This window comes from Cnephaeus nilssonii (assembly GCF_951640355.1).
Source record: "Cnephaeus nilssonii genome assembly, chromosome: 21".
In the NCBI taxonomy this organism is placed as follows: Eukaryota; Metazoa; Chordata; class Mammalia; order Chiroptera; family Vespertilionidae; genus Cnephaeus; species Cnephaeus nilssonii.
In genome coordinates this window covers 41,514,231-41,538,923 of record NC_137092.1, presented here as the reverse complement: position 1 = coordinate 41,538,923, position 24,693 = coordinate 41,514,231, and the positions used below count along the sequence as shown (strand labels likewise).

The 24,693-nt window shown below is 56.8% G+C and overlaps 2 protein-coding genes across 2 annotated transcripts in view; one reads left to right on the top strand and one right to left on the bottom strand.

Moving 5' to 3' along the window:
• RXRG (retinoid X receptor gamma) overlaps positions 1-10,894 on the bottom strand; it is a gene marked incomplete at its 3' end in the record, with an annotated part of 147,052 nt that extends 136,158 nt beyond the window's left edge. Inside the window, exon 1 of the mRNA XM_079761967.1 lies at positions 4,470-10,894. The remainder of the gene's footprint in view (positions 1-4,469) is intronic.
• On the top strand, positions 3,774-23,476 carry MGST3 (microsomal glutathione S-transferase 3). The gene is made up of 6 exons (XM_079761968.1): positions 3,774-3,914; positions 19,879-20,002; positions 20,772-20,845; positions 21,322-21,379; positions 22,498-22,570; positions 23,227-23,476. The coding sequence occupies exons 2-6, from the start codon at positions 19,886-19,888 to the stop codon at positions 23,361-23,363; spliced, it is 459 nt and encodes a 152-aa protein (XP_079618094.1). The 5' UTR covers positions 3,774-3,914; positions 19,879-19,885; the 3' UTR covers positions 23,364-23,476.
• The last annotated feature ends 1,217 nt before the right edge of the window (positions 23,477-24,693 follow it).

Here is a 24,693-nt window from a genome sequence, read left to right as displayed (position 1 = left end):
AAACTATAATAAAAACAATCCAAAAAATTCAAACACTTGGAAGCTGAATAGCATGTTATTAAACAATGACTGGGTTACCAGAGAGATCAAAGAAGAAATTTAAAACATCCAAGAAATCAATGACAATAAAAAACACAACAATCCAAAATCTATGGAACACAATGAAAGCAGAAGAGGGAAGTTAGGAGGGACACAGGTCTGCAGGGAAGGGCAGTTGGGAGGGACCCAGGCCTGCAGGGGAGAGCAGTTGGGGGTGACCAGGCCTGCAGGGGAGGGCAGTTAGGGGCAAACAGGCTGGCAGGGGAGCAGTTAGGCATCAATCAAGCTGGCAGGGGAGTGATTAGGGGGTGATCAGGCTGGCAGGCAGAAGCGGTTAGGGGCAATCAGGAAGGCAGGCAGGCGAGCAGTTGGGAGCCAGCAGTCCTGGATTGTGAAAGGGACTGCCCGGGCAATCGGACATCCCTCGAGGGGGTCCCAGATTGGAGAGGGTGCAGGCTGGGCTGAGGGACACCCCCCCTATGCACAAATTTCGTGCACCAGGCCTCTAGTAATTAGATAAATGCAAATCAACACAAAAATGAAATGCCTATGAGACTCGCAAACATCGAAGATGACAACAGCCAGCATTGTGGGCAATGCGGATGGGCTCCCGTGGACTGCGCAGAAACATCACCTGCTGGGCTCTTGGGGAGGAAAATGTGACTATCAGTGTTTACAGCACCTCCCTGGCTGGGTGGTTCAGATGGTGGAGTGTCGTCCATACACCAGAAGGTTGTGGGTCTGATTCCTGGTCAGGGCACATGCCTATGTTTCTCTCTAAGTGGTCGCCTGGAGGTGCAGGCTTCATGGAAAAGTCATTCATGCATTCATATAACAAATGATTATTGAGTGCCAACTGTATACCAGGCACTACAAAGCACTAGGAATATGGCAGTAAATAGACAATATCACCACCTTCATGCAACTTATACTGGACTGGGAGAGCCAGACCATAAACAAGTTACTTAACTGAATCCCCCAATGTGGACGGAAGGGGCCACATGCTGACCTGACAAGCTCAGGGGAGGCCTGCATGGCAGTCTTGCAAACTCAGACCTAAAGTAACCACAAAGGATGGTCTGAAATTAAACTTTAACTAAAAACAGTTATGGTGGGCAGTTACATCCTAGGCCGGTATCTTCACAGACAAGGTCAACCTTTACCTTAACTGAGCCTGTGTCTTTTTGCATCTATAATAACATACCCTTTGAAATGTCTGGGTAACTTGTAATTTCCCTTTTTCTGGACCCCTCAGGGCACAACCTAATGTGCTGGGCATCAGGACAGAGACCACAAATTCCTACATTGTTATCATGTTAATTGTTCCTGCACCCACCTAAGCATGTGTCTATCATTTTACCTTTTATCCAATCCCAGTTTCCCCACTTTGCTTTCTCCCGCCTCTCTAATCTATCACCAATGGATTTCATGTAACCCACCTACGCCCCTGCCTTTGATTGCAATCCTATATAATAAAAGGCTAATATGCAAATCAACCAAATGGTGGAACAATCGGAATGACCAGACGACCAGTCACTATGACGCACACTGACCACCAGGGTGAGACGCTCAACGCAGGAGCTGCCCCCGTGGTCAGTGCACTCCGACAAGGGGAGCACCGCTCAGCCAGAAGCCAGGCTCACGGCTGGTGAGCGCAGCAGGATGTCTCACTGCCAGGAAGCGGGCCTAAGCTATCAGTCGGACATCCCCTGAGGGCTCCCGGACTGCGAGAGGGCACAGGCTGGGCTGAGGGATCCCCCACCCCCAGTGCGTGAATTTTGTGCACCAGGCCTCTAGTGTATAAATATAGATGTAACCCGCCATTGCCCAGAGCATTATCTCAATTCCTTGAGATTCTGCTTCCCAGCAATTGTTGACAGTTTGGCTCAAATAAACTCACAAAAATTCTTTACAGGTTTGAATGTTTTTATGTTAATACCAATATGTCAGATGGTACAAAATAAAGTGGGGAAAGGAATAAGAAGTGCCTTGAGAAAAAAAGTTGCAATTTTTGTTGTTAATCTTCACCCGAGGACAATTTTTCCATTGATTTTTAGATAAGAGTGGAAGGGAGAGGCAGAGACAAGAGAGACAAAATCGACTCACATGGATTGGTTGCCCCTTGGGGGCAGGGGATCAAGCCTGCAATCCCAGTACGTGCCCCTAACCAGAATGGAGCCCCAACCCTTCAGTCTGCAGGCTGATGCTCCAACCACTGAGCCAAACTGGCTAGGGCAAAAGTTGCAATTTTTAATGGAGAGGCTAGAAAAGCCTGTTTCCAAAGTTTCCATAATAAACACACCCTGCTTTTGTAATGAGAATTTTAAAAGAAGGTCCGGAGTTGTTCAGTCCCTTTCTGTGGTCAAACAGGGCAAAGGGGAAGGAGGGGCCGGAATCACTCCTCCTCCCACCTCCGGCCGCCTTTAGTCTGTAGCACAGACTGCAAGGAGAGAGACGCCACAGGCTGGTGGCTTAAACAGCGGGCATTTATTTATTTCCGGAGTCCTGGCGGCAGGGCAGGCCAAGATCAAGGCCTGGTTCCGTGTCTGATGAGAGCTGCTTCCTCGCACACAGAGGACAGTCTTGGCCACGGGCGCTCTCCGGGGTCCATCAGGGCGCTTATCCCATTCGTGGGGCTCCACCCTCATGACTAATCTGGTCCCACAGGCCCCACCTCCCAGTGCCAACAGTGGGGATTAGGTTTCACGATATGAAGGGGGGCGGGGACGCGGCACACGTCCAGGCAATAACATGTCCCTCCAAAAGGCAGAAATGCTTTCCTACCTCCTTCCCCTCGACGTTCAAGCCCTAGAAACAAGCCCTTTATCGGCAACACGCTAGAAACCCTACAATACAAAACCTCTGAGCCTAAGAAGTTGAAAGGTGAGAATGCTCGGAGGTTGCTCAAACAGCAACAGTAAACCTTGCGGCGCCCGCAGGACTGGATGCGTGGGTCTGACAGCCCAGCCGAGGACCCCACACCCGCCCAGACCCGGCGGCCGGCCTCTCCGCACCTCGACGCCCGGCGCCGGAGCACGAGCCCGCCGGCCGGGAGGGTCACCGCGCCGGCCAGTGCCGCTGCTTCGGCCGCGCCCACCGCCCAGCCGCCCGGGGCGGACCCTGGACTCCAGGCGAAGTGCGGCTCCAGCTCGGGACCGGGGTCTGTGGTCCCGGGGCGGTGCCGCCCAGGTCCCGGAAACAGAACTGCGAGGGCGGGACCCAAGCCGGCGGACGGGGCGCCAGGGCGGGCGCGGCCACCACGCGGCAGGGCTCGGCTCGGGCTCTCAGCGAGGGACTCACAGTGGCTCTACTAGTTAGGGAGACGCGCGGGCCCCAACACCCTAGTCCCTTCCCTCGGCGAGGGCAGCCGCCCGAGGCACCAAGCACCGGCCGCACCCATCCCCTCCCCTCCCCGCCCGCAGCGCTCCGACTTCGGCGCATGCGCCGTACAAGCCTGCGCCTCACCCGCCACTAAGAGCCTAGAAGCCAGCTACGGTGGCTGTGCTGGGACAAATTACCAACGTGCGACCGTTCTGCAAACCCAACCCAGGAACCATGAGCTGGTGGGTCACTTTAGGAAGGCGGAAGGGACTAAATAAATAAAGTTTGGAGTGGAAGGGCTAAATTAGTAGGCAACCGTGAGGGGGAAGAAATTTCCGTCTCTGGCTCACAACCTGGAGCCTGGGGCGGGCACTCGGAGGAATCGCGGCGCTGGGAGCCTGGCCTTGGGGGCGTGGCCTAGCGCTTCCGGGGGCGGGGCCTATGGCGGGGCGGGGCCTTCTCGAGCCACGCCACGCCCTGCCCAAGGCCTGGTCACTTCACCCACACTGCGCTTGGCAGCTGCGGTCTGCACCAGCCCTTCGGAGGTGATCCAGGTGAGTGCACGCACCTGCGGGCAGCGAGGCGCGCCGGCCCTTGGGGGCACTTCAGCTCCTGCGCTGGGCACCACCCATATCTCTGCCAACCCGAGCTGAATAGAGACTCGCTCTCTTTCCCCCTGACTGTCTGCAGCTTTCTTTCTACCTTTCCATCCCCTTCGCCCTCCTGCCCTGCATCCTCCCCAGGTTGGTGTGGTTTGCAGCGTCTCAGCTGGCCCCTGCCGCGCCATCTGCAACTCAGAGAGATTCTCAAGGTCAACCCTTCCAAGTCCCTTCCTTCCCTCTCCTCCAGTCCCCGGACTGTGCGCCCGACCTTGCCAGCTGCAGCTCTGGTGCGGAGAATAGGCGTGCGGGCACTGCGGGGCAGTGGGCAGGGCAGGGCCACCGGTAACACCGGGTTTTAAACGACCCTGGAGCGCTGCGCCCGCTGCGGCTGCGGCTGTGTTGCTGGGGACCTTCCGGGAGCCCCCGGGGAATCGTGTTTGTTTTCCTCCTGCCCCACAGAAACGTTTGTCGGTTTGCATCGGAGCCTTTAAGAGGGGTATTTCCTACCTCTGCCTGGGCGGAATCTCCCTTTACGGTTCTGCCTGGGATCTCCGAGAACTTCCCTCTGTGCGGTGTCGCTGCGGGGAGCCCGGGGCTGTGCGCAGGGCGGTGGAAGGCGCTGAGGACTCCATGGTGAGTCATCCCGGAGTTGTGGCTTCTGCTGATACTTTCCTCCGGAGTCATGAGGTGACCGGCTACATTGTAGCGTAGGGGACAAGTGTGGGAAGGGAGGTCAAGGGAAAGCAGAGCCAAGAGGGTGGGGCTGGGCCTCCAGTCCCTAAACTGGAGAAGCGGATTCCTGGATGAAGGCCACGGACCGCTCTGCAGTTGTGCCGGGACCTAGGTGCGGAGAGCCCGGCGTTAGCTTCCTCTGTGCCTCCGCCGGAGCCCGCAGTGCTGGGAGGGACCCGAGGGTACTGGTCAGAGTTATAGGCTATGGTTTACTTAGTTCAATGTAGTGCACTAGTATCTGAGTAGAGGGATCAAGAATGTTTTTCCTCCTAGGAGCTAAATGTAACGAAGTTAAACACAACTAACATCTAAATCCAAATAAATATTTTTCACCCCTGGGAAGAAGTTCTGTTTAGCTTCCTCCTGACACAATGTTACAGAAATAGAAAACTCTGTCAAGCATCATCTTCACCCCTGAACCCGTTACTATATATAAAACAGATGCACTGGTGGAGACACAAGCTGCACTCACAAAGCGCAGAAGGGCAGTCTCCCCACCCCCCACACTCCCACACCCCCGTTTAGAAGTCCTCCTGCTGGCCTAGCTCTCCGAGGAGACAGTTCTGAAAGGAACCTCCTCATTGGAGGACAGCAAATGGAATGAGCAGACGTGAGAGAAGAGCCTTCCCCGTTATCCAGAGAAATGCTGAAAAGCCCCTGGACCCATCTGGAATGAAATGGACGGCAAGTCCATCTGTCCAAAAGTAATTTAGTTAGTGCCTACTGCACAGCTAGCTGCATTTAAATAGACTGATCCCTATATTTGCATTGAAATATTCTGAATCCATATTCAGAACACCATTGCCCACCACATCTGACCAGGAACCATTTTAAAAATATATTTTTATTGATTTCAGAGAGGAAGGGAGAGAGAGAGCTAGAAACATCAACAATGAGAGAGAAACATTGATCAGCTGCCTCCTGCACACCCCCTACTGGGGATTGAGCCCATCACCCAGGCATGTGCTCTTGACCAGAATCGAACCCGGGACCCTTCAGTCCGCAGGCTGACGCTCTATCCGCTGAGCCAAACTGGCTAGGGCTCATTTCGCATTTTTTAAGCAATATTTGTTTAAAAGAATATGTTGCTACAGTTTTTGCAATGGATTCATTAATACTCCTTATGAGTATACCATCCTCCTGAAAAAGACGAATTTAGCAGGTATCAGGTAGGTGGCTGCTGTGTAAAATAGAATTCCTGAGTTTGCTGCACTCTCTTACAGTGTCTCCCTAACTCTGTTTCTGGGGAGAAAAGCAGTGAGGAGACAGGACAGTTGTCCTGCCTTCCCAATACATTTGCAAATCCCTGGAAGGATTTTAGCATTTGGAACTGCACGGCCCCCTCTGAGCTCTTTCCAGAGTTGACCTGTTTACTAACTGGAACTTGGGTCCTAATGCTTTGGTGCCTTAGTACACTTTTTAAAAACAAGTGATATTTTATTTCTCCAGCCTAAGAAATGTGAATGATTGGTACAGACAGGCATGGAGAGTTAGACCCCTGTCCTGGGCAGGAGCCAGCAGCCCAGGTGGTTCCTTCGTTCAGAATGGCTGGCACCCTAGTGGGGACTCTGCAGAGTTAACTGCGGTCGGCCCGTGTCTCTTGTGATGGAAAATCCAAATGGTGTCAGTGTGACTCATTGGAGATTTTTTTTTTCCTCTTCTGGAAATCAGGGTTTTGTTTCCCCATGATCCTCGGTTCCTGTGTAATGCCAGTTAAGGGACAGGTTACATGGGAAATCATTTTATAAAAATGAAGTGCCAGTGCTTACAGCTCTTTTTGAATTTGTTCATCAGGTCTTCCGGTTTTTACTGGAAGGCCCTAAAAAAATAAAAATAAAAACGAAGTGCCAATTTCTGGGCTGCCTTGCCCCTTGCAAACCTGAATGCCTGAAAGACCGGAGGACGTTTTTCCGTTCTGTAATCTCCCCTCGTTTGCCATACTGTAGTGCCCGCATGCTTTTTTTTTTTTTAAGTTCCTTTTTGAACCTTTTCCAAGGTTTTTTCTTTCTTCCAATTAGAAATATCTCAGGCTTTAATCAGTCACAGGTTTGGAGTTAATTATTAGCTTTCTATTCTTGCAAATAAGAAGAGAGTCTGAGGAAGTGGACAAGTTTCAAAAGAGGTCAGATGTGGTCAAAGGTGGCTCCAACCTCCTTGAGAGGTAAGATAGCCAAGGGCTGAGAGCATAGACCCTGGAACCAGGCTGCCTGGCTGTGTGAAGCCAGGCAGTCTCTGTGGCAGCTGTGTGACCTTGGGCAGATGACTTAACCTCTCTGATGCTGTTTCCTCTTCTGCAAAAATGGAAGTTATAATATATCCTAGGAATGCTCTGAGGGGTTTAATGAGTTAATAGTGGTGAACTCCTTAGAACAGTGCTGACGCGCAGTAAATGATGCATGTGCTAGTAATAAGTAGTATGGATAATAATTTATTTCTCCAACCACTCTTTCTCCATCACACCTCCAGACACGCTGTCCTTTCTCTTCCTCCCACAAATACAGCCGCCTCCCTGCCTGTGTGCTTGCTGTGTTCTCTCCCACATCACACTTTCTGTCCCGCAGCCATCATTCCATCCGTCCCCCCGTTTCACGGTCCTCCTGTGCTCTGTCCCTCCTTGACTGTACTCTGCCTTCTCCATCTGGGTCACCACTGTGGCCGTGCCCTCCCGTGGAGCATGGCGCTTAGTAGGGCCGGGCGGGAGGAGCCCTTCTGAGCAGGACTGAAGAAGGCGGCAGGTGGGCACCAGGCAGGCACTCCTCGCAGGGAAGTGGTTCGTCTGGCAGAGACTTTAACCAATAAGCAGTTGTTGAGATTTTTCCCTTCTTCTGTGTCCGTGGCTTCCCCTGCTCTCTCCCTGCCTCTGAGGTCACGGCCTTCGGACCACGGAGCCTGGCCCCGGAGCCCGTCACCTGGGAGGCCGAGCTCCAGGTGGTCCAGTGTGACCGGGCCCCCAGGTGAAGTGTCACCAGTCACGGACTCTCACCCATGGAGTCTTTTGTGTCAAGAATCTGTCGGGAAAGTGTCCTCCCACCAGCAAAGGGACCTAGGATCTGTCCCGTCTCATTACAGACCTACTATTCTTAGATTCCTGAAGCTCAATTAGCAGCTTTCCCGGGGGTTCAGTTCCATTCGGACTCCTGTGTGCCTTTCACAGTCACCTCCAGAGAGAAGGCGGCAGGTAGGGCGTGTCTGCTCTTAACACTCAGTGTGGACGCACCGACCGGGATCTGGCAGACTTGCGCACCTTGGGGCATTTCCTACCTCTGCCTGGGCGGAATCTCCCTTTACGGTTCTGCCTGGGATCTCCGGGAACTTCCCTCTGTGCGGTGTCGCTGCGGGGAGCCCGGGGCTGTGCGCAGGGCAGTGGAAGGCGCTGAGGACTCCATGGTGAGTCATCCCGGAGTTGTGGCTTCTGCTGACACTTCCTTCCGGAGTCATGAGGTGACCGGCTACATTGTAGCGTAGGGGACAAGTGTGGGAAGGGAGGTCAAGGGACTCCTAGTGCAGGAATGAACTCAGTTCTCCAAAGTGCTGGGATTAAAACACGTGACCCTTGAATATATATATGGCCAAGTGGTGGCTAGCTATACTAATAAAAGGGTAATATGCTAATTAGAACGGACAGATGAATGACCTTCCGGACATCATTCCAGACGAAGCTGCGGTGGCAGGGGCTCAGGCAGAGGCAGTTAGGGGCAATCAGGCGGGCAGGCGAGTGGTTAGGGGCGATCAGGCAGGAAGAAGCAGTTAGAGGCAATCAGGCAGGCAGGAGAGCAGTTAGGGGTGATCAGGCAGACAGGTGAGCAGTTAGGGGCGATCAGGCAGGCAGGTGAGCAGTTAGGGGCAACCAGGCAGGCAGGCAGAGTGGTTAGGGGAGATGAGGCAAGAAGGCAGGCGAGCGGTTAGGAACCAGCGGTCCTGGATTGCGAGAGGGATGTCCAACTGTCAGTTTAGGCCAGATCCTGCAGGATTGGGGATCCCTGCGGGATCAGGCCTAAACTAGCAGTCGGACATTCCCCGAGGGGTCCCAGATTGCAAGGGGTCCCGGAGGCCAGGCTGAGCTGCCCCCCCCCCCCCCCCCGCATGAATTTTGTGCACCGGACCTCTAATCTCTATATATAAAAGGCTAATATGCAAAGTGTCCCCTCGGGAGTTCAACTGGGAGACCGGGAGTTTGATCGCTTGCTATGACGTGCGCTTACCACCAGGGGGTGGTACAGAATGAAGGAAGGCCCCGGCCAGCAGCCAGAAGGCCCCCATCAGCCCTGATCACCGGCCAGGCCTATGGACCCTACCCGTGCGTGAATTCCGTGCACTGGGCCTCTAGTTTAACTATAAAGCTGAATATATTTGGACTATGGCACCGTTATCTCTAAAAAGGACAGATCTTCCGTCCTCCCGATGAGGAATTGAAGAATCGGGGTGCTGGGACAGCCCCGCTTTGTGCCCTGTCCCGCTGGCCTCACTGAGTCTGTAATCAGAGAAACAATGACTCTTCCACCAGCGTGTCACTTTCACCCTCGGAGAACCGTCTGCTGAAGACCCGCGCGGCCGTGGCGAAGAGGTTTGCCTCCTCTCTTGGTTATTACTCCTCCTCTTAAATGTCCACGTGCTCTTTCTCAGTCTGGCTGTCGCCGGAAACGTTGGCAAGCACACAGGTGCCATGGTGTGTGTAACGCAGAAGTGACAGACCCAGCGTCGGCAGGTACAGCGGGACCCACAGAAATCGGGGACTGCCTTTCCCCTCTCTCTGCATGGGAATGGAATTGCTCTTCGATGCTTTCCTCCGGGCTCCCGGGCTCTCCCCGAGCTCCGCGTGTCAGGAGGCCAGCTGTGCTGCTGGGCTGGCGGAGGCCTGGGCCTGTGCACACCCCCCGGAGGCAGAGCCGAGGCTGGGCAGCCGCCCAGGTGCTTCAGGCTGGCGAGGTGGGCCCAGCACAACCTGCTCGCATCCTCACGGCAGTCTCATGAATGGTGTCTGCGCCGCCGTGGGACGAAGGGGCCTGTGTGAGGGAGGCTGGCTCACAGCGCCGGCAGCCAGGTCAGGGTGCTCGCCACTCGCTGGGGAAAGGCTCCCGGTGAGTGAGTGCCGTGTGATCGTCCCACTCCTGGTGCATAAACAAGACATCAGTGACAGACCGCAGGCTGATCTCAGGATGCTCTTACACGCAGACGTACCACTGTCCATGCTGCCTCGTGTCTGTCTGTCTGTCTGTCTGTCTGTCTGTCTGTCTGTTTGAGGGCAGAGGGAGCTGAAAGGGGGACCCTCTCTCCCTTGAAACATCTGACTGATTTTACTTTAGTAAAAGATACGTTGTAACTCCCACAGCACAGAAGTCATCGATTATTCCAGGCAAGTGCTGGGTCCAGAAAGCCCACCTCTGCTCCGTGTGGTGGTGGCTGCCCCAGGAACTGCTGGCAGCGGCCTTCAGTCCGTGGTGCAGGAGGACCGAGCCCAGGAGGGCCAAGCGCAGGACAGGGGAGCCCAGGACAGGGGAGCCCAGGAGGGCCGAACCCAGGACAGGGGAGCTCTAGAGAGGGGAGCCCAGGACAGGGGAGCCCAGGAGGGCCGAGCCCAGGACAGGGGAGCTCTAGAGAGGGGAGCCCAGGACAGGGGAGCCCAGGACAGGGGAGCCCAGGAGGGCCGAGCCCAGGACAGGGGAGCCCAGGAGGGCCAAGCCCAGGATAGGGGAGCTCTAGAGAGGGGAGCCCAGGACAGGGGAACCCAGGACAGGGGAGCCCTGGAGAGGGGAGCCCAGGAGAGGGGAGCCCAGGAGGGCCGAGCCTCGGGGTGTCGGCTGACGCCTGTGTAGCTGAAGGAACCCTGGCCCAGTGAGATAAGGTGAGTGGGGCCAGGACGGAACAGCAGGGCAGGGCTAGTCAGGCTTCCAGGAAAATGTCAGCACAGGCCCTGGAGGCGGGACCTGAGCCAGGTGTGGGCTGTGTGGGGCTCACTCAGGCCCGGGGACCCTGGGCCCAGCGGATCAGCAGGGCTGAGAGCAGCCCCCAGGGCTGGGTGTGATCAGCAGGGCTGAGAGCAGCCCCTCAGGGCTGGGTGTGATGTGCAGGGCTGAGAGCAGCCCCCAGGGCTGGGTGTGATGGGCAGGGCTGAGAGCAGCCCCCAGGGCTGGGTGTGATGTGCAGGGCTGAGAGCAGCCCCCAGGGCTAGGTGTGATGGGCAGGGCTGAGAGCAGCCCCCAGGGCTGGGTGTGATCAGCAGGGCTGAGAGCAGCCCCCAGGGCTGGGTGTGATCAGCAGGGCTGAGAGCAGCCCCCAGGGCTGGGTGTGATCAGCAGGGCTGAGAGCAGCCCCTAGGGCTGGGTGTGATGGGCAGGGCTGAGAGCAGCCCCCAGGGCTGGGTGTGATGTGCAGGGCTGAGAGCAGCCTCCCAGGGCTGGGTGTGATGTGCAGGGCTGAGAGCAGCCCCAGGGCTGGGTGTGATCAGCAGGGCTGAGAGCAGCCCCCAGGGCTGGGTGTGATGTGCAGGGCTGAGAGCAGCCTCCCAGGGCTGGGTGTGATGTGCAGGGCTGAGAGCAGCCCCAGGGCTGGGTGTGATTAGCAGGGCTGAGAGCAGCCCCCAGGGCTGGGTGTGATGTGCAGGGCTGAGAGCAGCCCCCCAGGGCTGGGTGTGATGTGCAGGGCTGAGAGCATTCCCCAGGCTGGGTGTGATGTGCAGGGCTGAGAGCAGCCCCAGGGCTGGGTGTGATTAGCAGGGCTGAGAGCAGCCCCCAGGGCTGGGTGTGATGTGCAGGGCTGAGAGCAGCCCCCCAGGGCTGGGTGTGATGTGCAGGGCTGAGAGCATTCCCCAGGCTGGGTGTGATGTGCAGGGCTGAGAGCAGCCCCCAGGGCTGGGTGTGATGTGCAGGGCTGAGAGCAGCCCCCAGGGCTGGGTGTGATCAGCAGGGCTGAGAGCAGCCCCCAGGGCTGGGTGTGATGTGCAGGGCTGAGAGCAGCCCCCCAGGCTGGGTGTGATCAGCAGGGCTGAGAGCAGCCTCCCAGGGCTGGGTGTGATGTGCAGGGCTGAGAGCAGCCCCCAGGGCTGGGTTTGATGTGCAGGGCTGAGAGCAGCCTCCCAGGGCTGGGTGTGATGTGCAGGGCTGAGAGCATTCCCCAGGGCTGGGTGTGATCAGCAGGGCTGAGAGCAGCCCCCCAGGCTGGGTGTGATCAGCAGGGCTGAGAGCAGCCCCCAGGGTTGGGTGTGATGTGCAGGGCTGAGAGCATTCCCCAGGGCTGGGTGTGATGTGCAGGGCTGAGAGCAGACCCCAGGGCTGGGTGTGATGTGCAGGGCTGAGAGCATTCCCCAGGGCTGGGTGTGATGTGCAGGGCTGAGAGCAGCCCCCAGGGCTGGGTGTGATGTGCAGGGCTGAGAGCATTCCCCAGGGCTGGGTGTGATCTGCAGGGCTGAGAGCAGCCCCCAGGGCTGGGTGTGATGTGCAGGGCTGAGAGCAGCCCCCAGGGCTGGGTGTGATGGGCAGGGCTGAGAGCAGCCCCCAGGGCTGGGTGTGATGTGCAGGGCTGAGAGCAGACCCCAGGGCTGGGTGTGATGGGCAGGGCTGAGAGCAGCCCCCAGGGCTGGGTGTGATGTGCAGGGCTGAGAGCAGCCCTCCCAGGGCTGGGTGTGATGTGCAGGGCTGAGAGCAGCCCTCCCAGGGCTGGGTGTGATGGGCAGGGCTGAGAGCAGCCCCCAGGGCTGGGTGTGATCTGCAGGGCTGAGAGCAGCCCCCCAGGGCTGGGTGTGAGCTGCAGGGCTGAGAGCAGCCCCCCAGGCTGGGTGTGATGGGCAGGGCTGAGAGCAGCCCCCAGGGCTGGGTGAGATGGGCAGGGCTGAGAGCAGCCCCCAGGGCTGGGTGTGATGGCGCCGGGGTGAGGTTTTGCAGTGCGCCTGGCAGCTTTCTGAAAAGCCACCTGCATCTTCTCGCCGGCTGCACAGAAGAGGTGATGTTCCAACCCCCAGACCTGGCCCACACACTCTTGGCCCGGGGGTCACCAGGGCACCCCTGTGCTCCTACCTCCCTGGGAGCCCACCTCGGCCAGGCTTTCCTGCTGCCCCCCCACCCCCCACCCCACCCCCACTGCTTCCAGGCACTCTTCCCAGTTTCCTCCCCCCAACCTGGAATATCCTCAAAAAATCGTGCTGGGCTAGTGATACTACTTCCATAAATAAGTCAGAAAGTTATAACCAGGTGCTGCTGTTTTAAAAACGACAGAAATAATTAGGTTCCTTACCAAAGTCATCACGGGGCGCCTATGGAACACCCGCCGCTGACGCCTATTTAATGAGGGACGGGAGGACGCCTCCTCCTGCCACTTCCGAGCAGCCCTGATCGCCCGCCCAGGAAAGAAGCCCAGGGCAGCGGGTGGAAAGGAAGGAAGAACTCTGTCTGTCTTCGCAGAGTTCGTGGTCCTGGCACATGTCCCCCGCCTGGCTCTGTGCCCTGCTGTCCTGGGGGAGCCGGGTGTCGCTCCGGCACTGCCCCCGAGGGGAGCTTAGTGGAGGGGCCCCCTCATCGCTCCCCGACTGGGGAAGGAGTGATCGAACTCCCAAGTAAGGTCCCCCCCACCCCCTCCTCCCTCTACCCCCCCTAGCCCCCCACAGCCTGTGTGGTAGTGCCGAGCAGGACACAGGCCCCTCTGCCCCAGTTCAGACCCCAGTTCAGACCCCAGTTCTGCCCTCCCTAGCTGTGGGCCTTGGGCAGCTTACGCACTCCTCTTGCCTCCGTTCCTCGTCTGTACACGGGACGATGACAGTGTTCCCACGCAGGGTCGCTGTGGGGATGAGGGTTAATGTACATAAACTGTCACGTGCCTGGCATGCGAGAAGCACTCCGTGGGCACCGGGTCTGACAGCAGGAGTGCGGGTGGAGGCTGACGCTGTTTCCCGCGTTGCCATTCCTGCCTCTGGGATGAAAACTCATCAGGAGTAGTTGGAGGGCCCGTGGATCCTTAAGTAGCACTTTCATTGAAGTCATGGCGCCGATGTTCAGAATGTCAGGTACCCCTCCCCTAGCCGGTCTGCCTCAGTGGATAGAGCATCGGCCTGAGGACTGAAGGGTCCCAGGTTCGATTCCGGTCAAGGGCATATGCCCGGGTTACGGGCTCCATCCCCAGTGGGGGGCGTGCAGGAGGCAGCCGATCAATGATTCCCTCTCATCATTGATGTTTCTATCACTCTCTCCCTTCCTCTCTCAAATCAATAAAAATATGTATTTAAAAAAGAGAATGTCAGGTACCCCTGATCCATGGTCTGGAAGTGGCTGACAGGTCCTCCCGGAGCGTAAGGAGCATCACTTTGGAAGGTGAAACGCCTTCCGCTCTGACTGATCTGATGAGGGGGACATCTGACCGGTGAGTGACGTGACCAAGGAGAGAGCTGGGAACGAGCGGCTGTCGCCGCTGAGGCTGCGGAGGCGTCCCAGCAGGTCCTGAGCTCTGGCCCACCTGTTTGGTTCTGAGCCCGCGTCCTGGAGCTGACTGAAGGAACCGGTCTGCGGTGGGCACGCCTTCAGGAGTAAGTGTGCGGGGCCACTGGGCGCTGGACGGAGCTCACTCTGCAAACCACCTCTGGCTCCTCAGCCCCTGGAGCTCGGGGTGCTGCAGGGCGACGGAGGCGGGACCATGCCTGTGGGATGGAATTGGACAATATCAACACCTCCGGAAACGTTCCTAAACGGTGGTCCCGACCGCATCCCCAGCCTCGCCGAGGCACGTGTTACAAGGGCAGACTCCCAGGCCCCCGGGACCCACTGGGACCCACTGGGCCAGAAACTCCAGGGCAGGGCGTGTTGCAGCGAACCCTGCAGGTGAACTGCGGCCTAGAACAGAGAACAGCAGCCTCCACTGAGGTTCTGTCGACGTGCAGATTACTATAGAACACGTACGTGGGAGACCCGTGTGTCCTAGGAGGGCGAGTGCACTTGGAGCTGTGGGCCGGGTGCCCTGGTCAGTGTCCACGGGCATGGTCACTGGCTCGCTGGTCAGCGTGAGGCAGGTGTGCGAACGCGCACAGGCAGAGGCTTCCTGGGAAGGGGCAGGACAGGCGTGCGGCCCTGTTGGCGGGATTGGCCATGAGCCAACTTAGGAGGCAGGACTGCCTCCCACCTTCCCCCTTCCCCTGAAGCTGCCATCAGGGTCCCGGGGCCACCTCTTCCCATCAGAACGGTGTCTTCCCTGCCGCCAGGGTCTGCGCTGTTCTGGGCCCTCCTACCTCGAGAGCTCGTCCCACGCACTAGAGTCAGTGACGGCTCACGTCGCCGGTCACCGTCCCTTAGGGGAGTGGTGCTTCCTCACCGACCCTCCCAGCTTCTCCTCCTCGGCGCCTCTCGTCCGAGACCCTGGAGGGAGAAGCAAGAAGAGTTGCCTGTTCCCTGCCTGTAAGGTCCCTCTTGTAATCTGGACCGTCCCCTCTAACCTCATCTATGATTCCCACCATTCGCCACACCGGCCACCGTTCTGACCTTGAACGTGCCACTGTGCCTCAGGGCCTTTGCACTTGCTGTTCTTTCCCCAGGACGTTGTGCGGCTGTTTCTTCCTCACTCGGCGCAGCTGCCACGGCAGAGGCCCACGGCCTCCTGAGAGAGTAGCCAGGCCCTGCCCTCCATGGCGGAGGCCACTCTCAGTTGAGTTTTGTTTGCGTGTTTGTTGTTCGCCTTTTGTCATCTGGAGAATGGCGGTGCCTTGGGGCAGGGACCCCATCTTGCTCACGCTGTACCCCCACACCTAACGGTGCCTGGCATACAGTAAGTGCTCTGTATGTCGTGGTTGAAGAAAGGAATTCCATGCTCTTAGACTCAGTAACTATCCACGCCAGGAAGCAAACTCCCCTTTGGAATCTAAGTAGCCAGGAGCAGGAGGGCGGACCTGAGCCAGATGCCTGGACGCGGTGGCTCACTCAGGCCCGGAGCCGAGCGCATCTGCGGGGCTGAGACAGCCTCCCAGGGCTGAGCGTGAGAGCGTGCCAGGGCTGGGGCTTTGCAGTGCCGCCTGGTAGCTTTCTGAAAAGCCACCTGCACACCTGTCCTCTCGCCGGCTGCACAGAAGAGATGGTGTTCCAAGCGCTCATCCAAGGCCCCGGGGTCACCGAGCTGCGTGAACCCAGCGCAGCTCAGCGCTCCCACGCCGCTCCTCCACGGTGTGCCCCCGGAGACGAGTCATAAACAACGCCAAGTCGGCCAGGAGTGGAAACACTTCCCAAGGGGTCTCTTCTCTTAAACCAATGACAGAATTTGTCTAATTAAAAAGCAAAAACTGGATGGAATGATTCAAGTTCCTTTAAACTTTCAACTTAACCTTCTCGTGGCTGAACCGCTTTGCCTCCTCTCCAGTCTGCCAGGAGTCAGCCTCTGCGAGTACCATTCCTGCCCTGCCCCAGCCCACGCAGTTTCGTTTTTGTGGGGCGTTTTGTACCCAGTTTCTGATCATGGCTGTGAAGGGGGAAATCTGGAATTGAGTATCTGCTTACTGATTTGCCTGCTTCCCTCTGGCACCCAGGACCCCGGCTTCCCTCACAGCCCTGGCTTCTGGAAGGATGTCCTGTCTAATTAGCATATTACATTTTTATTATTATACTAGAGGCCCGGTGCATGAAATTCATGCACAGGAGCAGGGGGTCCCTCAGCCTGGCCTGCACCCTCTCCAATCTGGGACCGCTGGCTCCTAACTGCTCACCTGATCACTCCTAACCACCTCTGCCTGCCAGCCTGATCGCCCCCTAACTGCTCCCCTGCCAGCCTGATCGCCCCCAACTGCCCTCCCCTGCTGGCCTGATCACCCCTAAAGGCCCTCCCCTGCCAGCCTGATCACCCCTAACTGCCCTCCCCTGCCAGCCTGATCGCCCCCTAACTGCTCTCCCCTGCTGGCCTGATCGGCCCTAACCACCTCTGCCTCAGCCCCTGCCACCATGGCTTTGTCCAGAAGATGCCTGGTCTAATTAGCATATTACCCTTTTATTAGTATAGAGATCAGGGCAAAGACAGTCAACAGAACATCTGCATGTATAACATAACTCAATGTACAGCATTTATTGAGCACTTGCTAAGTGTCGAACATCTGGGCTGGGGTTACAAGCTGCGCCTCCTGCACTTAACCTCACAACCACAGAGGTGGGTAGGTACATTATGACCTCCATTTAGTAGGTGGGGAAGCAGGCTGCTGAAATACGCTAATTTTCCCAGGACACAGAGAGGAAGTGTGAGAGCCAGGCTCTGACTCAGACACTCAGCCCAGCAGCGTCCTCACTACAGAGTCCCCCATGACCACCCGGGAAGGGTGGGGGTCAGGACTCATGCCACAGGTCCGACCTGCTCCTATCTCTTCATCACCCATCACTGTCAGGCCATTCTTACGATTATTATTTTTTAATCCTCCCCTGAGGATATTTTTCTATTGATTTTTAGGGAGAGTAGAAGAGAGAGGGAAATACATTGATGTGAGAGAAACACATCGGTTGGTTGCCTCCTGCAAGTGCCTCAACCAGGGCCTGGGCCAGGGAGGAGCCTGCAACCGAGGTACGTGCTCTTAACCGGAATCGAACCCGGGACCCTTTGGTCTGCAGGCCGACGCTCTGTCCACAGCCACACTGGCTGGGCTGTCAGGCCATTTTTATAGAAGTTTTTGGGTATATGTTTGCTCCTTTCAGAAATTATTGGAAAGTGCAAATGAAAATATACACATCAGCCACTGGAAATAACTAGGCTCATGATTTTTATATTTTCTTCTGTTATTGAGAAAACTAAGACTATACTGCATATACACATTATTTTTTTCACCTAACATGCTAAAAATGAACTCTGTTTCGACATTTGTCACTTTTTTTTAAAGTATGATTTATTGATATTTTAAAATATATTTTATTGATTTTTACAGAAAGGAAGGGAGAGGGATAGAGAGCTAGAAACATAAATGAGAGAGAAACATCGATCAGCTGCCTCCTGCACACTCCCTACTGGGGTTGTGCCCGAAACCAAGGTACATGCCCTTGACCAGAATCGAACCTGGGACCCTTCAGTCCTCAGGCCGACGTTCTATCCACTGAGCCAAACCGGTTAGGGCCATTTTTAATGGTTGTCCAGCAGTGTGTTTTATGGGTGCGTTATCCATTTAGTCCTTTTGGCTTGGACATCTGTACCGGGTCTGGGTTTGCAATTACAAGTAGAGCTAGGTGGTGTCTTTGAACCAAGCAGATTCCCCGTGGAATGAATGAGCCGAGAGGTAAGAATAATGCAGGAGTATTGGCAGCCTATCGCAGGCTGTTCTGGTGACCACACCTTTCCCCTCCCCACCGTGTGCTGCACAGACCAGATCCTCCCTGGCACAGGGCGGCGCAAAGTAGGGTTACAGTTGTGAGTTCGAGAAACATTGTTTATTCTTGTATTATTATTCATTAATTATTGTATCATTTTCCATACCAATAGCTGTAAGCCTACTTTTGCCTCACCCTGTATGTGCCTAAATGCACTCTTATTTATACAAATCGTAAACTTTAACGTATAACCGTAAACACTGTAAGATGATTAACGAACAAGCAAGTTGCAAAGTGTTCCTCGCCGCCTGGAAGCTGAGCTGCGAACAGACGCTGGGACTGGCTGCGTGTCCAGCACCCGGAGAAGGCGGGGTCGGGGCGGAGTTCCCGCCCGGCCATATCGTGCCGAGTGGGTGGAAGGGTTGCCGGTGACACAGAGCAGAGGTGTGCCGCCCGCAGCAGTGCTCACACCAGCCAGGGCCTCCGCGCCACTTATCAGCTCCCGGAGCTCTGCCCCGAGCTATCTGCTGGCCCGGGCTGGCAGGGCGCGGGTGCGGCTGGGGCTGCTGGGTGCGGCCGCTGGGAACTGAGCTGCCTCCCGTCCCAGCACGCACCTGGCCTGAACCACCAAGGCCGGATCTCTAAGGCGTGGAAACGTCCCTCTCTTTGCCCTGGATTCCTAGGGAAAAAGAATTCAGCAAATGATTAAGGTGGTTGCACCCTGAGGGAGCTAAGCTGGTTCCCTCCTTAAAGGACGAGCCTTCGCCGTGACTCAGTCCCTGCTTTGTTTTCAGCAGCGGCGGTGCCTGCTTTCCTGGGTTCTGACCTCCTGCCCAGGGAGCCAGACAGCATTACCGCAGTTGGAGGGGCCCTTCCTGAAAGCACCCGGCGTGGCATCGATCCCACAGGGATCGATCTCTAAGCACACAGCCGGTGCTTGGCCAGACTCCCTCCGGGGAGCTTAGCGGCGACCCCAGCGGAGCTTGGCTCTGTGTTGGCAGGATCCCAGCCTCGGGGCGTGCCGGCCGCCCTGGCGAGGGAGCAGGACTCCTCCCTGGCTGGGTGCTGTGCTCCTGCACCTGACCAGGTGTCTGCGGCTCCTGCAGGGGGAGCCTCCGGGAGGGCAGCACTCCCATGCCCGCTGACTGCAGCCCTCTGCAGCCACCCCCGTCACCTTAGCAAAGCGCCAGGCTACCCATGAGGCAGGGAGGCGCCGCGAGGAGGGCAGAGCCAAGGCCTGGCGCTGGTGGGCTTGGGGAGAGTGACCATGAGCTGAAGGTGCGGCCCAGGCACGGTGTGCCCACCTGCCCGGGAGCCCGGCGCCCTGTCCAAAGATTTGGGTCTGGAAGCCGACTCCCGACTTGCAAACTTTGACCTAAACCAAATGTGCTGGTTTCAGTGTTTGGGGACAGAGACAGCTTCCTCTCAATGGCCTGGCGGCCCAAGGATGTGGGGCAGGCTGGGAGCCCCGCCGTTTGTTTTCAAAGAGGTGCTCAGAATCCAGCCCGTATTTTTGTTCTGATAACTACGGAGCTGATTTTCCACACTTTGGAAATGGCTCCTTCTAGAAGAGAAGGGGGGTGGGCAGCCTGTCTCCTCGCCCGCCCTCGGTGGCCTCCCTGAATGGCCAGGAGGAGTGGCCAGGAGTGACAGCCCTTCCCCCCGGGTCCATCCTGGAGAGGGGCGGGTGGCGGCGCTCGCGAGCAGCTGAGAGGTTAGACACGGCTCCTAAGGTCGCGTTGATGGAGAACCCAGCACGAGGGAGAATGGACGATAATGCCGAGGACGGTCTGTGAACATTCATCCTTACAGTTTTAAGTTCTGTGCGCGAACACAGCAGTGTCTCCAGCCACCCCTTCCAGGCAGCGCCGCGCCCCTGTGGCCTGCAGGTGTGCGTTGCTCCTGCGCGCACGCCCCAGGCTGGTGTCCCTGCCGTTTCCCCGCAGAGCCGAGATGGCCGTCCTCTCCAAGGAGTACGGGTTCGTGGTCCTGACCGGGGCCGCCAGCTTCATCATGGTGGCGCATCTCGCCCTCAACGTCGCCAAGGCCCGCAAGAAGTACAAGGTGGAGGTGAGTGGGAACACATGGTCTGGGCGAGAACTTGTTTCCGTCCTGGAGCGGGAGGCGAGGCGAGTGGTCAGTGGCGGCAGCGTCTACTGGACCAGAAAGGAAGAAGGCAGGAAACCGGGCGCCGCCGGGCAGGTCTCCTGCAGAAAGGCCAGGTGGGCCGGCAGGGGACAGCCTGCTGGGCTGGAGCTGCTCGCCAGGAAGGACGTTTCTGCGGAGGGTTCAAAGGCAGCGCTGTTTCCCGGCGTGGCTCCCCCAGGCCACTGTCCCGTGTCCACGCCGAGGTGCGTGGTGCTGCCGTGCGCTGGCCTGAGCCGCCGGACCGGCAGGGGGCCCATCTGATCCCCGTTCCTTCTGGCTGGTCCAGAGGGACGGCTGCTGCCGTTGGCCTGGAGCGGTTCTGTTTAGTGACTTATCACTAGACTCCGAACTCGAGCTGCTTCTAAGTGCTCCTACCTCGTTTCTTTCCTTTGCTTTAACGGAGTGCCCGTCAGGACTCTCTCCCGTTCCCGCTGCCCCTGTCGGGGCCCCGGGGGCTGTGGGAAGGGTGTTCCCCGTGGTGTCTGCAATGTGTCAGAAACCCGGCGATGGCTGTGGCTCAGCTGCCCCCTCCCTTATTCCTGGGTGTTGACAGCCGAGTGGCGCTGCCTCTGAGAACCCAGCCCTGGTCACTGCAGATGTTTAAGCCGACGTAGAAGCTTGGGATAGATTAGCGTCCAGGCTCGTGTTAACTGTCTTGACCGTCTGATCAGCAAGCCCTCTGTGTCCGCAGTATCCCATCATGTACAGCACCGACCCTGAAAACGGGCACCTCTTCAACTGCATCCAGCGAGCCCACCAGAACACGTGAGTGTGGGCCCTCGGCACCAGACGCCCTGGGGGGAGGGGGGCGCCTCTGTCCGGCACCCGGCCTGTGGCGCCCTGTCTGTAAGAGCGACGGTGGCGATCAGGGGCTCTCACTAAAAGTATCATTTAAAAACCCTAAGTGAGCAGGTTGGACCGTAAGCACAATGAAGAGTGTTAGGATGGTGGCGTCCTGGGTGACCCCTCCAAGGCGGTCTCCCGTGCCGCACCCCCTGCGGGAGGTGTAGCCGCTGCTCCAGGTGATACTGAGTCCCCCAGCCCAGGGAGCGAGGGCCCGCGCTCTGCAAGGAAACCCGCCCGAGTCACAGCCCCTCGCAGCCGGTCAGACGGCGCCCCGCTCCTGTTCCTCGTGCCCTCTGACCGAGGCGGGCGGTGGCCGGTCTCCCTCCGTCAGCGTTTAGTAAGAGCTCCTCCGCGCTTACACAGGGCGCTTTTAAAAAGTCTTTCTTCTCTTGCAGGTTGGAAGTGTACCCTCCCTTCTTGTTTTTCCTCGCTGTGGGGGGTGTGTACCACCCGGTGAGTTGTTCCCGGGGTGTCGTCTGGGATCTGATGTGTTTCCTCTAGACCCTGTGTATTTATTTAAAGAATTTCAATCAGTTACTTCTAACAGAGTTTTTGTGTTGTTGGTTTTTTAAATAGATTCTTATTGATTTCAGAGAGAAAGGGAGAGGGAGAGAGAGGAACATCAGTGATGGGAGAGGATCGTTGATGGGCTGCCTCCTGCACGCCCCCTCCTGGGGATGGAGCCCACAACCTGGGCATGTGCCCTGACTGGAATCGAACTGGTGACCTCTTGGTTCCTGGGTCAATGCTCACCCACTGAGCCACACCCGGCTGGGCAGAACTGTGGTGCTTTTTTGAATCTTTATTGTTGAACGTATTAGATATGTCCCCTTTTTCCCCATTAACCCTCTTCAGCCCACCCCCGTCCCTGCCCCAGACCTTCACCACCCTCTTGTCTGTGTTAACAGAGTTCTTTAAAGCAGGCAGATTTTCCCCTTGTGGGGTTTTTTTTTTTTTCCACAGATGAGGGGAAACATCATGGATACTGTGTAACCGTCTCAAAGTCAATTAGCTACGGGATAGAAGAGTCAGAATTTGAACCCAGGCCTGACTCTATTAGGCTCACGTCCATGCGTGTTTTACTTTGCATATTCATTCATTCTTGCAACCAACACTCACTGATGGCCTCAGGTTATGGCGGTGAACCATCCAGCTGACCCTGGTCTCAGGGACCTGACCTGCAGGCACCTGAGTGTGCGACGTGGTCCGTTAGGGGGTGGATGGCCTCGCAGGCCACTGTAGCCCTGTGGACCGTGGACTTGGTCTGCCCTCTGCCTTGTGTAAATCAAGCGGGTTTCCTGAGCCCGATTGCGTGCCTTTTGGCCCTGCCTTGGCCAGAAAGTGTCCTCCTGCCCGAGTCCTGACTGCGTGCAGGCGTCCCCCTGCTGGGACTAGGCCTCCGCAGCCTCTGGTCCGCACCAGCTGCCAGAGCAGCACGTCTCCAGCTCGTGGCACGAGTGACATGGTTAGCTTTTTGCTAAAACATTGCGCGGTAACCCCAGATGTCAGTACCGCTCTGCCTATTCCCTGAATGCAAACACTAACATGCCCCCCCACCCCCTTTTTTTTAGCGAGTCGTGTCGGGCTTGGGCTTGGCCTGGATCGTGGGACGCGTTCTCTATGCCTATGGCTACTACACGGGAGGTAAGGACACAGCTCCCGCCAGGGAAGCAAAGTGCAAATCTGAGGCCGGTTCCCTTCTTAGCAGGACTTTAAGGAAAGGGGGTGGGACTGGAGGGTTAGGCGAAAGGTCTGTTCCCGTCTTTCTTTTTACTCGCCTTTGAACAGTAACAAAACTTACCTTTATCGAGCACTTTCTGTGTCCATTGCTGCTCTAAGAACTTCGCATCTCGCTATTTCAAAATTTCTGGCAATTCTGTGATGGAGATGATAGCATCTCCTTTCACCGATGGGGAAACTGAGGCTTGGAAAGATTAAGGCTCTCTCTACGTCACAGAGCTATAGGTGGAATCTATAAGCCAGGACTCGGAGCCAGGCAGTGTGACTCCAGGCCCTGCTCCTCACGCCTGGGGCTGACAGACAGAGGGGGGAGTTTCTGCTCCCTTCCATCTTTAAAGAAGGGGGAGGCCGGCCCAGGTCCGGGCCTCGCAGTTCCCACGATTGTCCTGTAACTTCCTGAGGCCCAAGCGGCCCTGTCGTGACGCATGGCGTTGCGTGAGGTGGGCTGGCCTCTCTGACCAGGCCGTCTGCCGCCCGGAGCGAAGGGCTCGCGGACGCTGACGGCCGTCCCTGTGGAGCTGCCCGTAACGTCTGCTCTTCTTCTCTTCCTTCTCCTCCAGAGCCCAGCAAACGGAGCAGGGGAGCCCTGGGCTCCATCGCCCTCCTCGGCCTGATGGGCACCACTGTGTGCTCTGCCTTCCAGCACCTCGGTTGGGTTAAAACCGGCCTGGGCGGTGGGTCCAAATGCTGCCATTAAGGGTGGGTAGGGTGTTAAAAACTCTCATTCATTTTGAATGACTTACTTTTATTTCCAGTTACTTTTTTTTTCTAAATATAATAAAATTTATCTGGCACCAGCCTCCTAAGTAACCCTGAGTCTGTGACTTATTTCCTGTTGAGTCTTTATGTATATAAGCGGCCTGCTCCTACTCCTGCCCTCTGCCCCTGCCCCCTGCCCTCTGTCCCCTGCTAGCACCCTGCCCCCTGTCCCCTGCTGGCACCCTGCCCCCTGCCCCTGCCCCCTGCTGGCACCCTGCCCCCTGCTTCTGCCCCCTGCTGGCACCCTGCCCCCTGCCCCCTGCCCCCTGTCCCCTGCCCCTGCCCCCTTGCCCCTGCCGGTGGTGCTGCCTTAGGGTGGGGGGTGGGAAATGTCTGATTATGGTGGCAGCTGTGAAAACTGGGCTCAGAGAGGAAGGGTGCAGTAGAAGAGGTGCCCGTTTTCAGGGTCCGTGCTGTATATGGTGGACACAGAGAGCTTAATGATCAGATGGTTAAGACAGTTAGGTTCTGGTTAGGATCTGAGATTACAACTACGCAGGATAACAATGAGGATTCTTCAAAATCTCTACTGAAGGCCGGGCAAGTGGCTCCTGTGCACTGAGCGTTTGATGGTCCGATTCCCAGTCAGGGCACGAAGCTAGGTTTCGGGTTTGGTCCTCAGTTGGGGTGAGTACAGAAGGCAACCAATAGATGTCTCTCTCCCTCCCGCTCTCCAAGCATGTCCTCGGGTGAGGATTAAAATCATCACCATCATCATCCTGGCCTGTTTGGCTCAGTGGATAGAGCGTCAGCCTGAGGACTGAAAGGTCCCAGGTTCGGTTCCGGTCAAGGGCAAGTACCTCAGTTACAGGTTCCCCAGCCTGGTTGAGGGGTGTGCAAAAGGCAACCAATTGATGTGTCTCTCTCACGTCGATGTTTCTCTCTGTCTCTTCTTTCCATTCTCTCTAAAAAAAAATCAATGGAAAAATATCCTCGGGTGAGAATTAATAACAAAATATTATCATAATCATAATCAATAAAATGAGAAAGCCATTTAAAAATAAAGTAAAAACCTCTATTGAAGATTGCTTTTATTGCTTACCAGCTGAAGTAACAGAGCGCATTGAAGGAGGGGAAACTTCACGGAGGGAATGCGAGCACCGTATTTGGATGCGAAGACGGGATTGCATCGGTGCAAACGGGAAGGAAACACTGGGCGACTGGACGCGGACGACCTGGAGGTTTGGGCGGATTTAGAGACGGTGCGATGGGCGGAGGAGGTGGCTGCTCCAGGAACGAATATATCAACAGAAGTCAGGTGTCCAGGC

Excerpts from the sequence above, each read along its gene's own strand:
- MGST3 (XM_079761968.1), top strand. The coding sequence starts at position 19,886 with ATGGCCGTCCTCTCCAAGGAGTACGGGTTCGTGGTCCTGACCGGGGCC. Across the intron at positions 20,003-20,771 it reads GCAAGAAGTACAAGGTGGAG|TATCCCATCATGTACAGCAC; the intron begins GTGAGTGGGAAC and ends CTGTGTCCGCAG. Across the intron at positions 20,846-21,321 it reads CAGCGAGCCCACCAGAACAC|GTTGGAAGTGTACCCTCCCT; the intron begins GTGAGTGTGGGC and ends CTTCTCTTGCAG.